This window comes from Leptodactylus fuscus, chromosome 3, assembly GCF_031893055.1.
Source record: "Leptodactylus fuscus isolate aLepFus1 chromosome 3, aLepFus1.hap2, whole genome shotgun sequence".
Lineage (NCBI taxonomy): Eukaryota > Metazoa > Chordata > Amphibia > Anura > Leptodactylidae > Leptodactylus > Leptodactylus fuscus.
The window spans coordinates 139,665,040-139,679,838 of record NC_134267.1 but is presented as its reverse complement, the minus strand read 5'-3'; the positions used below and the strand labels follow the sequence as shown (position 1 = coordinate 139,679,838).

At 44.7% G+C, this 14,799-nt stretch overlaps 1 protein-coding gene across 2 annotated transcripts in view; it reads right to left on the bottom strand.

Annotated features, from left to right (window-relative positions):
• Positions 1–14,799, bottom strand: part of CSMD1 (CUB and Sushi multiple domains 1) — a 1,381,920-nt gene that overhangs the window by 249,781 nt on the left and 1,117,340 nt on the right. For both annotated transcript variants that reach the window (XM_075268411.1, XM_075268410.1), the window contains 3 exons: positions 10,125–10,319; positions 2,580–2,696; positions 1,276–1,389 (listed from right to left, as the gene is read on the bottom strand). In XM_075268411.1, the coding sequence (XP_075124512.1) occupies positions 1,276–1,389; positions 2,580–2,696; positions 10,125–10,319 (426 nt within the window). The remainder of the gene's footprint in view (positions 1–1,275; positions 1,390–2,579; positions 2,697–10,124; positions 10,320–14,799) is intronic.

Genomic DNA, 14,799 nt, shown 5'->3' with positions numbered 1-14,799 from the left:
TAGAACACATATAAAAGTAGTTAAAAACTGTGAAATATATACATGTTAGCTATCCCCGCGTCCGAAATCGCCCGCTCTACAAATCTATAAAAATATTTTTTCCTGTTCGGTAAACGCCGTAGCGGGGAAAAATAGTCGAAAGTGCCAAACCGCCGTTTTTTCACTGTTTTGATTCTGATAAAAATTTGAATAAAAAGTGATCAAAGCAATAACATTTCCCGAAAATGGTAGAACTAAAAAGTACACCCGGCCCCGCAAAAAAAGACGCCCTATGCATCCTCGTACACTTACGTATAAAAAAGTTACGGCCGTCAAATATAGCGACTTTTAGAAAAAAATTTTTTTAACACAGTTTTGGAATTTTTTTTATGGGTCAAAATGTAAATAAAACCATATAAATTTGGTAACACTGGAACCGTACCAAAACACAGAATATAGGGGACATGTCATTTTGGCTGCACAGTGAACGCCGTAAAACCAAAGCCCGTAAGAAAGTCGCAGAAATGCATTTTTTCTTCAAATCCACCCCATTCTGAATTTTTTTCCTGCTTCCCAGTACATTATATAGAATAATTAATGGTAGCATCATGAAGAAAAATTTGTCCCGCAAAAATTAAGACCTCATATGGCTATGGGAGCGGAGAAATAAAAAAGTTATGGGGTTTAGAAGGAGGGGAGTCAAAAACGAAAAACGAAAATCAAAAAATGCCATCGGCGGGAAGGGGTTAATATAATCTGCAGAATTTTTAAAGTAATTATGCATACAGTATGTATGGAAACATGGCATGACTCAAAACTGGTTAAGTAAATTATTTGCCACTTTACTCAGTTTTGTTGTGTAGATTTAGGCTACATGTATATGCAGATCCATGAGAAGAAAGCACTGGTGGCACATGGATGATATCTGTGTTCAATCCATATACCCCATGGACCCATTCATTTAATTAATGAGTCTGGGTCACAAATCAGACAGGAAAAGGACCTGTCGTGAGTTTTGCCCCGGGGCTCAGGGCCCCATTCACAGACCTGTGATAATGTACTTGTATGTATACGGAGACATGAGAAAATAATGTAAAATACTGTAAAATATTGCTGAAAGTAAGCAACTAAAAATGCAGTGCCTAAAATAATATGCTGCTAATATCCCTGTAATGGAACTATATATATATCAGCACCTGAGAAAGATTATATCACCTTCTAGGAAAGGTGTTTAAGATAATTCTTACCATTGTGAATATGAGATTGCAATGACAAAATGTAATTTACTTTACTAACCTGTATGGCTACCGGAGAGAGAACTGAGCAATCTGGACTGTGAATGAGCTCCATCAAAAAGTTCTACCAGGTCATTTAATGATGTCTGGAAAAAGGCAAACTGGCCAAACACAACTAGGATTGGAAATAAAGAAGGTAGATAAATATTGTCATACATTCCTTTATATATTTGCTTTAAAATCACAAACACCATATACCATAGTTTTAAAATGCAATTGTACTGATTTGGGGTTGCAGCATTCTAGTAAATGGTTTGTGGGGGTTTGACTTGTAGGACTCCCAATGGTGATTAGAATAGATGATTTCACCTGACCCCTCCCCCCCCTCCCCTGCGACAGGCCTGTACCTATAAAGAACTTATGTGGAGGTTGGTTGAACATGCTCTATGCTGCTCTATTCCAAACATAAATAACTGCTGGAAGAAGTTCCATTTTGCAATGTTTTATGTTGCTTTAATCTGAGGTTTCCTTTTGCTTTCTTGGGCAAACAGTTTCATGAAAGTCTATAGTGAAATAAAACAGTGAGAAAAGTGTGTGCATGAGGCTAAGGCCCCACATAGCGAGCCACGGCAGAAACAACTGCAGTGCAAAGCATTGTGCTTTTCAATGAATGTGAACTTTCTTCTTCAATTATACCTATAGGTTTCTATAGGTATAATTGAAATACTGTGATTTCCAAATCAGCAACGGTTTTGGAAATTGCTCTGCGTATTTTCCCATAATGTTTGGATGGAATTTGCTGGAATCCCATCCACTGTACAGGAACTGTAAAATGCCATGTTTTCTTGTGCAGCTTTTACGCCATATGCGGCCCAGGCCTGAGTGAGGATTTTGGGTAAGGACTCAAGTAGGAAAACACTGCTAAAAAACCCCCCAAAAAACTTGGTCTTTAATATGAAGTGTGAGAAAAAAATGTCTTTTTTTTTTGCCACCCTCACCGCTTTCCAAAAATGGGGTGTGATGAGGGGGTCCAATAAGTGGGCCCATGGCCAGCCAGAGGTCTTGTGTAGCAGCCATAGATAGTACCACTATAAAAGCCTTCTTCCGTACCATAACCTGTAACTGGAAATTGCAGCCTAGTACAGACCCATACTAGAAATGTCAGGAGAAAACAATAAAGCTCCTGCCCTCCAACTGCTTGGACTGTATTGATGAGAAGGTTCTTGGCAAAACAAAATCATTTCATGTTAAAGAGTCTTTAGACTATAGAGAAACAAGTATGCCTTTTGCATGTGAATTCGAATTTGTGATATTTCCTAAACTAGATATTATGGATTACATGTTGCACATCAATTAACAACTTACCAAATTCTTTGGGAACATTTACTGAATAATGACAAATCTGCCCCGAAGTATAATTATTTGGGTAATTTGGAGATAAAACCACTCCATCCATCCCTGTATACTGCCCACCGCAAGGAGCTGAAACAAAAGCAAAGCATTTAGTTTTCTATATAATATTATTATTATTATTTTATTATGCTACTAAAGTACATTGTAGATATCACCAGAATCCATAAAATAACCTACTCTATCTGTTGCTTACTCGTCTAGTATATTACCCTATGTCTAGTACAGTAACAGTATACTAACGGTATGGCGTATTCTTCAAGAGAAACTTGTCTGAAATGCTTGGCTATTTAGGTCATCACATTTAACTACAATCTACATGTGCAGAAGAGATTACTTGAAGTTCCATTTGTCAGAACAATTTAATGCTATTCAATGACACCTCTATAACATAGGCATATAAAAGCAAGAAGTCATTCAAGCCCCGAGGGAAAAAAAACAAACAAACAAATAGTGTGCACTAATAAATATTTATCAATATGGGTAAATAAATATAGGTAAATCAATATTTATCAATATAGGTAAATATCGGTATATAAATAAAAAAACAAACAAAAAACAAGTAAAAAACATAAGCACTGTTATTTATTTACTTTTATAGGTAAATATCAGTATAGGTAAATAAATAAAATAAAAAGAAAAACCCAAAAAACAAAAATAATAAACATAAGCACTGTTATTTACTTCTACAGCAACATTTACAGTAAATATGTAGTTGCACCAAATGTCTTGACTTTTAGCCACTAGATGGGAGCAAGCACATACTGTACATAACTCAACTAGCTTGCAGTGTATATATATATATACATACACAGTGCATATTCTCATAAGCTTGTATTTATTATTAGTGAAAATAGCATCTCGTCAAAACCAATTATTTGTCAAATACCAATGTATTTGTTAGCATAAACGTAACCATAAAAGATAGCGTACGAGGGGCGTGGCCTGGCGATGAAGGAGTGAGGACGCGTCTCGTCTCAGCTCCGTCCTGTGCCTTCGGTTCACTGCGGCATCCAGCTGACCGGCTCGCTTGTGAGTTCGGGGACTATGGGCAAATCCCGGCGGAACACCCAGCGCTCCACATCCACCCCATCTCGGACCTCCAGAGACACTTCTATCGAGGTATTTCTCCGGGGCCCGCGCGCGAGTGCCCCCGATGTGCATCCCAAGATGGCGGCCGCTTCCGGGTCTCCTCCACGCGGCACTCCGCCTGGGTCTGAGGCCTCCGGCTCAGTCTCAGCCCCCAGCTCCCCGTCGGCCCACATACCTTCTGCTCCGGCGGTGGTCTCCTCCGGTTCTCCTGCCGACTCCCGGGCCGTTTGGACGCTTCCGGCTACGGCCTGCCACGTGCTCTCCCCTATGTTGGCGGGGGGTTCCGACTCTTCCTGGCCATCCCTCCCGCCTTCTCCAGCAGCTCCTGCGGCGTCACCTCTCCTCCACTCTGCTCCGGTCCCACTGCAGCTGACAGTTGCCGGGGGGAAGCCCCCTCATCCTCTGCTGGGCTCCCCCTCCTCCAGGCAGGCCCCTGCTACACACCTGCACGTTGATCCTGGCCTACACGTGCCCTCTGCTGCTCCTCTGGACACTATGGACTCTTCTGCTGGCCCCCAGTGTGGTCCTGGGGCTCCAACCTTTCCATCCTTGCCTGGACTTAACCCTTCAGCCGCTCCATGGTCTGAGATTGTAGCCTCTGGTCCCCGGCCCTCCCTGCACTCTGCTCCTGGCGCTGGTTCCATCCCTGCGGCTGCAGACACACATGGCGGCGCTTTTTTGGGAAATGCTGTCCCCGCTGCTTCATTGTCTGACACCCTGGCTGAACTCCGCCGCCTCAGTGCCCATTTAGCTGCTGTTCCTACGAAGTCTGATATGGAGGAATACGTGTCACGCTTGGAACAATCTTATAAATCTGAACTTGCCGTGGTTCGTTCTGCGGTTCAACAGCTTGAGATTCGGGTTGACGGTCTTGATGCCTCTGAGGCCTCTCATGATTCCCACCTTGCCGTTCTGGACTCCACAGTTATGGCTCACACTCAGCAGTTGCAGTATCTTACGGATCATCTGGACGATCTGGAGAACCGAAACCGGCGGAACAATATCAGGGTGCGCGGCCTCCCAGAGTCTATTGAGCCTCAGCAACTGGACTGTACTCTGCGCCTTATTTTCAACTCACTACTGGGGGCCCCTCCGGATTCTCTCATTGAACTTGATCGTGCACATCGTTCCTTGGGGCCACGTCCACCAGACTCCTCGAACCCCAGAGATGTCATCTGCAGGGTCCACAGATACCAATTGAAAGAGGCCATTATGCGTAAAGCTCGGGAGTCCCCTCAGGTCATGTTCCAAGACTCTGTTCTCCACCTGCTACCGGACCTATCCCGTCTCACCCTGGCCAAGCGGAGGGCCCTGAAACCTCTCCTAGACGTCCTTGTTCAGCATCAAGTTCCTTACTCCTGGGGCTTCCCTTTCCGGCTCCAGGTCCGCCATAACGGCCGGTTGGTCTCCCTCTCCCATCCGGATGAGCTCCCGACCTTTGCTAACGCCTTGGGCCTTCCTGCTGTTCCTGCGCTTTCCTGGCCTTTCTTTGCTGGTGACGTTCCTTCTACATTGCCTGCCCGGCTTCCGAGGCGTCCTAACCGACGCCGACGGGGGCATGCTCCTCCAGTTGCGGATGCCCAGGACGCCACCTCCAACGCTTCTACTTGACTTTTGGGACTTTAGTTACTGCGTGTTTCTTCTAGTTTGGGCCATCTCTCCCTTCCCCCTTGGAGTGCGGCCTCCCCCGGGGGAGCGCAGGTTGTTTACGGGGCGCTTGCGCCTCCTGTGCTCTCCTGAGTGATGCGTTTCTGAGGTTTTTTTCCTCTTTCTTGTTCTTTGGAGCTTGCTTGTTCTGTTTGTCTGTTTTTTTTTTGTTATCCCGGTCAGCTGTTAGCTATTGTTTTCATTTATGATGTTTCACCGCGTGGCCTGGAGGACCGGGGCGGGGGCCGGCTCCTTTGTTGAAAAGCCCGTTCCCCTCTGGGGTCTCCACGCTACCTAGTAGTGTGGGTTTTGGCACTTTTTGCCTTTTTCCCCACCTTTCTTGAGTGGAGGCTATCCCTTCACCCCACTAGTTTGGTTTTTGTTTTTTTGTTTGTTTCATTGTTAATTTCTTTTCTTTTTCTATCTCTCCTCTTCTCTTTCGTTGCTTTTGTCTGGTCTTTTCTTGTCTCTCGTCTTCCCCTTCCCTTTCTTCCTTGTCTTGATTTGTCTCTTTCCCTTGTGTGCTCTCTTCTCTGGCCCTGTTTACCATGTCGTCGCTCAATTTTTGTACCTTGAATGTGCGGGGTCTTAATGTTCCCCAGAAGCGTAGCCAGATTCTTTATCAGTTACATAAGCAACGCTCTCATGTTCTTTTTTTACAGGAGACTCATTTCAAGAGGGATCATGTGCCAGATATCCGCAGTCGTTACTACCCTCTCTGGTTCCACAGCGTCAACCCGATCTCCAAGTCCAAGGGGGTCTCCATTGCCCTCCACCATTCCCTGCAGCACGAGGTACTGGACACCCTTACTGACCCTGACGGTAGATTTGTGTTCCTCAAACTGCGCATTGCGGGTTCTGTTCTTACCGTTGCTGGTTGTTATCTCCCTAATCAGAATCAGTTAGCGTATTGTAAATCTCTGATAGGCAAGTTAGCGGACTTTTCAGAGGGGGTGGTGGTTTTAGGTGGCGACTTTAACTTTGTCCTCGATCCTCTTGTGGATTCTTCTCCTTCTCGGCCCCCTCACGCCCCTGCTCAGCTGCGTCGCCTGGCGTCCGCTCTTCATCGCTCCCAACTAGTTGATATATGGCGTATCTTGCATCCGCAGGATAGGGACTACACCTACCATTCTCCGGCCCATAATTCTTATAGCCGTTTAGACTTCTTTTTAACTAGCCATCACGCCCTCTCCTGGTCCCCTACTGTGCGCATTGGCTCTGCACTTTGGTCGGATCATGCGCCTGTTTATTTGTCCTTGGAGGTCCCAGGCCTAACCCGCCGCCCCTTTACTTGGAGACTGAACGAGAGCCTTCTTAAGGATCCCACTTGCAAATCAGCTATTGATATGGCCATCCGGTACTTTCTTCTTACCCATGCCCAGGATACTACTGCCCCTCCACTACAGTGGGAGGCCTTGAAATGTGTACTATGGGGGATTCTGATCCAACACGGCGCACGCCTGAAGAAGGAGCGTAGTGCTTGGGTCTCCGAGCGGCTTCGGGTTATACATTCCTTGGAGTCTTCCCATAAGCGCACTGGCTCACGGACGACTTTTACTGAGTTGCTCAACGCTCGAGAGGAGCTTCGCTCCTTTCTTGATGGTGTGTATCTGCGGGCTAGGGACCGAGTTAGGAAGCACTACTATGAGTATGCTAATAAATGCGGTCGCTCCTTGGCGCATCGTCTTCGCCCGCGTGACCCAGTCTCGTATATTCCTCGTCTGCGTACTGCGGCGGGTCGGACGCTACACAACCCCACCGACATAGCCGCGGAGTTTCGATCTTTTTATTGCGATTTGTATAACATCCGGGGTCATTTCGCGGACTTAGCCCCCTCAGTTCTCCGCGACAAGATACGGGCGTACATTGCTGACACCCCCTTTCCCACCCTTTCGAGTGACTGTAGGGCCTCTTTAGAGGCTCCTTTTTCCCTGGAGGAAATCTCCCTCGCCATTCGGTCCTCTCCCTCGGGTAAGTCTCCTGGCCCGGAAGGGTTTACAGCGCACTTCTATAAATGCTTCAGTGCTCTTCTCGCGCCTGAAATGACACGGGTTTTTAATAGTGTGACTGGCTCAGAGTCGTTCGCTTCCCAATCTCTCTCCGCTTTGATCACGGTTCTTCCCAAACCGGGTAAAGATCCCGCGTTTCCGGCCAGCTATCGCCCGATATCTCTTATTAATATCGACGTCAAGATCTTTGCTAAATTACTTGCGAATCGTCTGTCCCCCCTAATGCCGGCCCTGGTTCATAATGACCAAGTCGGTTTTATCCCCGGTCGTGAGGCCCGCGATAACGTATGCAAAACCATCCTGGCAATCTCGGCGGCTCGCTCCTCTAATTCTCCCTTGTGTTTACTCTCCGTTGACGCCGAAAAGGCCTTCGATCGTGTTCATTGGGGCTTTCTTCAAGAAACCCTTCGTCAGGTGGGGTTAGGCCCGGGTTTTTTAGGTAAGGTTTTCACCCTCTACGGCGATACCTCGGCACGGGTCAGAGTGAACGGGGTCCTCTCCGATTCCTTTTCGGTTCGGAACGGTACTCGTCAGGGTTGCCCCCTATCGCCATTGCTTTACGCCTTGGTTATGGAGCATTTGGCTGTGGCGATTCGGCGCTGTCCGGAGATACATGGCCTGCAACTTGGCTCCCGCGTTGTTAAGACGGCGTTATATGCTGACGATCTCCTTCTGTATATCTCGCAGCCGCGAGTCTCGTTCCCCGCCATCCTTCAGGAATTTTCTCGTTTTGGACGACTGAGTAATTTCAAGGTTAATTTGTCAAAGACGGAGGCCCTTAATATTTCCCTTTCCTCGGTGGAAGTTGCTCGGCTAGTGCGTGACTTCTCTTTCCGCTGGCAGTCGGTGTCGTTCAAGTATCTCGGGATAAATATCCCTCCGGACCCTTCTCACCTTTTTCGCCTTAATTACTTTCCGCTCCTTGACAAGGTTACGTCGGACCTGCGCGCGTACGGAGCTAAGTCCTTGTCCTGGTTCGGCCGTATCCATGCTCTTAAAATGGACATCCTCCCTCGTTTTTTGTACTTATTCCAGACCCTCCCCATTCCCCTTTCTCGAGACTATCTTAGTCGGGTCCGCTCGTTGTTTGGGAAATTTGTTTGGGGGGCGTCGCGAAGTAAGCTTAATTATCGTACCCTTACTCGGCGTAAGCAGAGGGGGGGAGCGGGTCTGCCTGACGTTCGTTTGTACTACCGTGCCTCGGTGCTTCTCCGCTTGTTTGACTGGCGTTTTCGCCATAATGACAAGCAGTGGGTTTCGATTGAGGCAGATTTGATCTCTTCATCGCTTTCTTCCCTACCGTGGATTCCATCGCATTTTCGGCCCACATCCTCGGGCCATTCCATTCTCTCCCTACATTTCCTTAAAACCTGGGATTTGGTGTGTTCTACTGGGAGGCTTGCCAGGGTTCCGGGACCTCTGACTCCTTTGTTCGATAACCCCATGTTTCCTCCAGGCCAGTCTGTAGCTCGTTTCCTCTGCTGGGGTAGAGAGGGAGATGTCCGCCTTCGACAGGTTTCTAGCGACTCCTCGCTCCCCCCCTTTGCTCAGTTCTGTCTCTCCTACCCCGATGTTCGCCTCTCTTGGCTGGAATACGGCCAGTTATCGTCCTTCCTGAGGAAGTTTTCCCTCCCCCCCTTGCTCTCTTCGCCCCTGACTACGTTGGAATCCTACGCTGAGGGTTCGGCTCCCCTTCCGCGAGCCCTTTCTGTTCTTTATGATCTTCTCCTTAGCGACGCCACCCCCGGGCTTCCCTCTTTTGTGGAATCTTGGAATTCAGACCTTCCTTCGAGTCTGCTGCCTGCTGATTGGAGTAAATCTTTCACGTTGTCCCATAGATTAGCCGTGCCTTGTAGTGCGCAGGAGAGGAACTTTAAGATCTTAACCCATTGGTATAGGTGTCCTGACCTTCTCCACAGAATTTTCCCTGCTGTTTCTGATCGATGTTGGCGCTGTGGTTCCGAGAGGGGCACCATGCTTCATATTTGGTGGGATTGTGATGTTCTCAGGCCCTTTTGGGATGCAGTCTTCTCCCTTTATGCTAAGGTATATGATCTTCCTGTTGCCCCTACCCCCCAACTGGCCTTGCTCTCCGTTATTCCAGGTAAGCTTTCCCGGATTAAAAAGAATCTCTTGGGTCATTTTCTCATGGCTGCCAGGGTCGTCATTCCGCGACATTGGCGGAGCACTACACCGCCCTCGATGCTCGAATTTTTACAGGAATTTCTCTTCCTGCGGAGAATGGAGGCTCTGATTGCGGAGGATTCTCCTGATTCTTCCCGGTTTGATCGACTCTGGCAGCCTTGGATGATCTTTCAGGAATCTGCTGCTTTCTTGTCCTTTTTTCATGATTAGTCTCTAGCCTTTCTTTCTCTTTCCTCCCCTCGCTTCTTCTTGACTGCCCCCTTGTCCCTATGTTCCTATCCTCTCCTCCCCGTTCGTGCTTGGTCTCATTTCATGTTGGTTGTCTTGTTCTTACATAGTGATTGTGTTATCTTTTCTCCCACTCTTTTGTTTCACTGGCTTTGGCCTGTCTTTGTTGTACCCTTTTCCTTGTTCTGATATTGCGTGGCCCTTCTGGTACTGTATATTTCTGGGCTGGGGAGTTCCCCCGTGTCACTTCATTCTGTTTGGGGCCCGCGTGCCTGGTCTGCCGACCAGTGTTTCCTTTTCATGTGTTTCTCTTGTTTTTATGCAAAAATGTTCAATAAAACCCGATTATACATAAAAGATAGCGTACAATAAGACATACCGTTACATGATGGTAAACTTTTGTTCCATGCGGGCTTCCCATCTGTACCGATCACACAGCTAATTGTTGCAGGGTCAATGATTTTATAACCTGCATCACACTCGTAAGTTACAGTAGATCCAAGTTTAAAGTCTATACCAATCCGAGTGCCATTCATAATGTTCCCTGGATCAAAACAAGCCTCCCGTGGTTTTTCTATTGGTAAAAGAAAATGATCGTAAAATAAATCATTTATTAAACATATAGTATTCCCTATAGACATATGTACATCAAGGCACTGTATACATAGTGTCAATTCATACTAAGTATGTGGTTAAAGATTACCTAACCTGTAAAAAACAAACTTTTACTTGTTAAGCTACAGTCATGCAAACACTGAAAAACAACGTCCATCAAAAACTGTCATTTTTTCCACGGTTGTTTTGCATACATGGGGCAGCCCTTTTCAAAGATCGCTCATATATTGAATCTACTGAGGGATTCATGAAAATGGACAAAAATAGTATATGTGTATTTTTATTTTTTTTTTGCTAAAGTGGACCTTCATAAAAATGGTCATTTGGATAGATACATTGACATCAATGTGTTCTATACTAGCCGCGTGACTGCCATTACCAAACCGCCATCACACAGCAGTTTTTGACGTTTGGCCAAATAAGACCTTATCTCAGCCTGCACATTTTTACTATGTATTTCAGCTGTAACTGGAATTAAAAAAGCGTGTGATTCTAAGGGTGATACCACACAGAAAACTTACTGTAGAGCAGCTGCAGTCAGTGAGGCAGCCATTGATTCTCAGTTAGTGAAAGCACTAAGTGATTATTGCCGCTGCCTTATTACTGGTTGTCACCTGCAACTCCACTAGTAAGGGAAAGCTGGTCATCAGTTACTCTTTTCTTTTCAGGCTAAACATATTTATGAACAATCCTAAAGTACAGTCACTAATATCAGATCTGTGGGGATCTGACACCCAGCACCCCCACTGACAAACAGAATTGAGCAGAAAGCAGAGTGTGTAGTGGGCTTTGCGGACTTAATGCTTCAATTATACCTATTGGAAACTGCCAGAAATAGGTATAATTGACATGATGCAATTTTCAAACTCACAACGGTTTTGGAAATCGCAGCATGTCTGCCACAAGTATTTTTTCATATTGTGTGGATGGTATTCGCTAGCATCCCATCCACTTTGCAGAGACTATAAATGCCACTTTTTTTTTTTTTTTTTTTTTTTTGCTAAACTGCAGTGTTTACACCACATGGGGCCTGGTCTTTAGCTAAGGTTCCATGTTGTGAATCATTGCAAAAAAACACAACGGAAGAGACTGCGGTGGAAATGCAGCACATTTTTTTCCGCAGTGTTTTTCACAGAAAGTCAGCAGAGTTTATTTGTGCGTACTTTCTTCTTCTATCATATCTGTACTGAAAACGCCAACAGGTATAACTGACATGCTGCGGTTTGTAAAACGTGGAAACATTTTCAAAATCGCAGCATTTTTGCTGTAGTTTTTTTTTCCTGCAATGTGTGAATGGGATTGGCCAGAATTCCATCCACTTTGCAGTTAATGTAAAATGCAGTATTTTTTGTTTGCAGCGTGAGGCCCCAGCCTAAGGCTGAGACTGATTTTGCTGCATTTTGTTGAGCCAACGCCAGGAGTGGATTGAACAGAAAGTAGAAATATAAGAGCTTCCTATATATTTCCCATTCCTTTTTATAATCATCTTTGGCTAACAAAAAACACAGCAAAATCTGCAACAAAAACGCTGCGCTTTCAAAATGTGAGGCCTCTGACTAAGTGAGAGCTTTATAGGCTGAGGTACTGTCTGCAATTTTGCTGTGGGTAGTACTTGTGTGGCAGCAGCCTCAACAGCCAATCACAAGCTTAGTAGCACAGCACAGTGACCCATGGAGAACTCAGTACCCAGACCCTCACCAATTATATCACTACAGGTATCCTTAAAGAGGTTTCCCCATCTCAGTGTTTCAGCAGCTTTTCCTGCGGTCTGTTCTTCTCACTTCCTGTATTTCTCTTTCCCCTTCTTCCTCTTGCTGAACAGGACACAGAACACTTATGCAGATCAGATAATATGCAGGTGCTTGTACCAAATGGACTCAGTGTTTACATAAAGGGATAACAGACTGCAATTAGTTGAATGATTGTCCTGATTGTCCTGGCAGCAAGAGCTGTGATTAAGTGATATCACTTGTCCTATAGGTCCATGGTTATAGCAACACTGTGTAAACAATGGGAGGATTAAGGTCACATTGGAAGAGAACAAGGCAGAATGTCTAAATCAATATATTTAAGAAACATCTTCAATTTACATAAGCTACCAGTATAGATAGAATCCTTGAGATGGGACAACCTCTTTAAACATTCAGCTATATGCCATACGGTTGAATACATTGGCTCTTGACTCCAAATGTATATACAGTATATATATGTATACATTTTTAAATGGCATCTACATTTTTCAAGAACATGAAATAATAATAGAACTAAGAAGCTGACGTATAGTGCCTGACCACCAAGGAAAGGTTTTTGGCATACATTGTGGCCTATTAGACTATGCATAGGTATGGCATACGTGTTTTGAGCAAACAGAACATAACTCTTATTGAAGCAAAGGGCCAAGTCCAGGCAGTAGAGAAATACCGTACAAAGCCGTGTAATATAACTTTGCAGTAATAATAAGTAGACATGCAGAAAGTTGCACTAGAAATATACTGCTATTCTGTTAGCGACACTTTGAAAGTATTCACACTGTATCAATGACAACATCCTCTTTCAGTAATCAAAGTTCTTTTCAAGAGCAGATGAGCTTCTAATTCTGTAACTCAATCCAAGTTAACACTATCCTGCTTATTACATTTGCCTCACTTTCTCTCATCTCCTCTTGTAAGCTACTTTTCTTTTAGTACTGAGGATTTTCATTTTCTTTCTTCTGCATCCAATTCATGTGCTAGGTAATTTGTTCTCAAATGTAACACTCGTGATCCCAGCTGTCTCTCTTTAATTATGTCTCCCATTCCCCTTTTCTCTACATCTCCTTTTCAGCTTTTTCGCTCTCTCAGCTCTGCTTCAAGCATACTAGAAGTGTTTGTTCTTCCTTGACCCATTTCCTCTACTCTTTGACCCTCTGCAGTCTACTGTTTTCTTCATCCTCTGTAATTTCACAGTGACACAGCATGACCTCTTCCCAGCTTCTATACCTCTATAGCATGTACGCTATCCTGCTCACGCGTTTATCAGGGATACCGCAACCTTCTGTCTTTTGACCTTAACATCATTAGATTTCTATTTGCTGCAAAATGACATTATTATGGAAATGTTCAATATCTAGAGGTCGTCTGTATTTATGTATCATCTTATATAAAAGATCTAGGGATGTAGGAGCAATGCTGTATTTTCTGTAGCTGTATTCAAGTATAAGCTTGGTGTGTATTATATGAAAAAAATGGAGACATTTATATTTTAGTTTGGCCACTAGCTCTATTTAAAGGAACATTTCAGCATCATGTCTTATATTAGTGTTCTTGCTCTATCAAGCCCCCCACCCCAGGCTGTGCACTAGAGATGAGCGAACACTGTTCGGATCAGCCGTTCCGAACAGCACGCTCCCATAGAAATGAATGGAAGCACCTGGCCGGTCGCCGTGCCAGGTGCTTCCATTCATTTCTATGGGAGCGTGCTGTTCGGAACGGCTGATCCGAACAGTGTTCGCTCATCAATACTGTGCACTAAAGCAGTGTCCCACATTCAGGCCATATAAACATGACTAAATCCCATTCAGGAAACATTGTGTGTGTAAAGGCCATATTGTCTGGACTGAACATGGGTGTGTGAATGGAACACAGTACATTGATGTAGTTGGCTCCAAAATGAAACATTACACGAGGTTCACACTTGCATTCAGGTTTCTATTAAGTTTCCAAATGGAAACTTGATCCGCTTAAAAAAGCAGTTGCCCCAAAAAGGGCAGAAAATGCGGAGTGGGGAATAGAGAGACCGGGCACAGGTGTGAACCTAACCTTAACTTGCATAAAAGTGTAAAACAGGGGTAACATATGTTTAAACAACATATTTTTCGGATGCGGTTTTGAAATCTTTAAAATCCATAGTGTATAGTCACATCAGGATGCACAACCTAGAAGTTACTATGAAACTCTATGAGCCTGGATATTACACTGTCTTAGGCTTACAAAAAGGACTCCTGGCTTCAGTATGTTAGTCTGCTGATCACGACTGACTGGAGAGACCTTTCAGAGGCTAAATACAGTCACCCAATGAGCAAGTGCATCATTCACTTGACATTAGTATGCCCTGTACTACAGTGCTATAGCATAATACATTTGACCAGAAAGGGCCTTTCACCCCTTCAGGACCGAGCCAATTGTTTTTACATTTTTGTTTTTCCTTCCCCACAATCCAAGAGCCATCATTTTTTCATTTTTCAGTTCACAGAGTCTCATGATGGCTTATTGTTTGCGAAACAAATTGTGCTTTGAAATAGAACCATTCAATATCCTGTGCAATATACTGGGAAGCTGGAAAAAAAAAATCACAATTTCATATGGGTTTAATTTTTACGGCATTCACTATGTGGTAAAAATAACATGCTATCTATTCTCTGTGGGTCAGTGCGATCACAGCAATACCAAATTTATATAGTA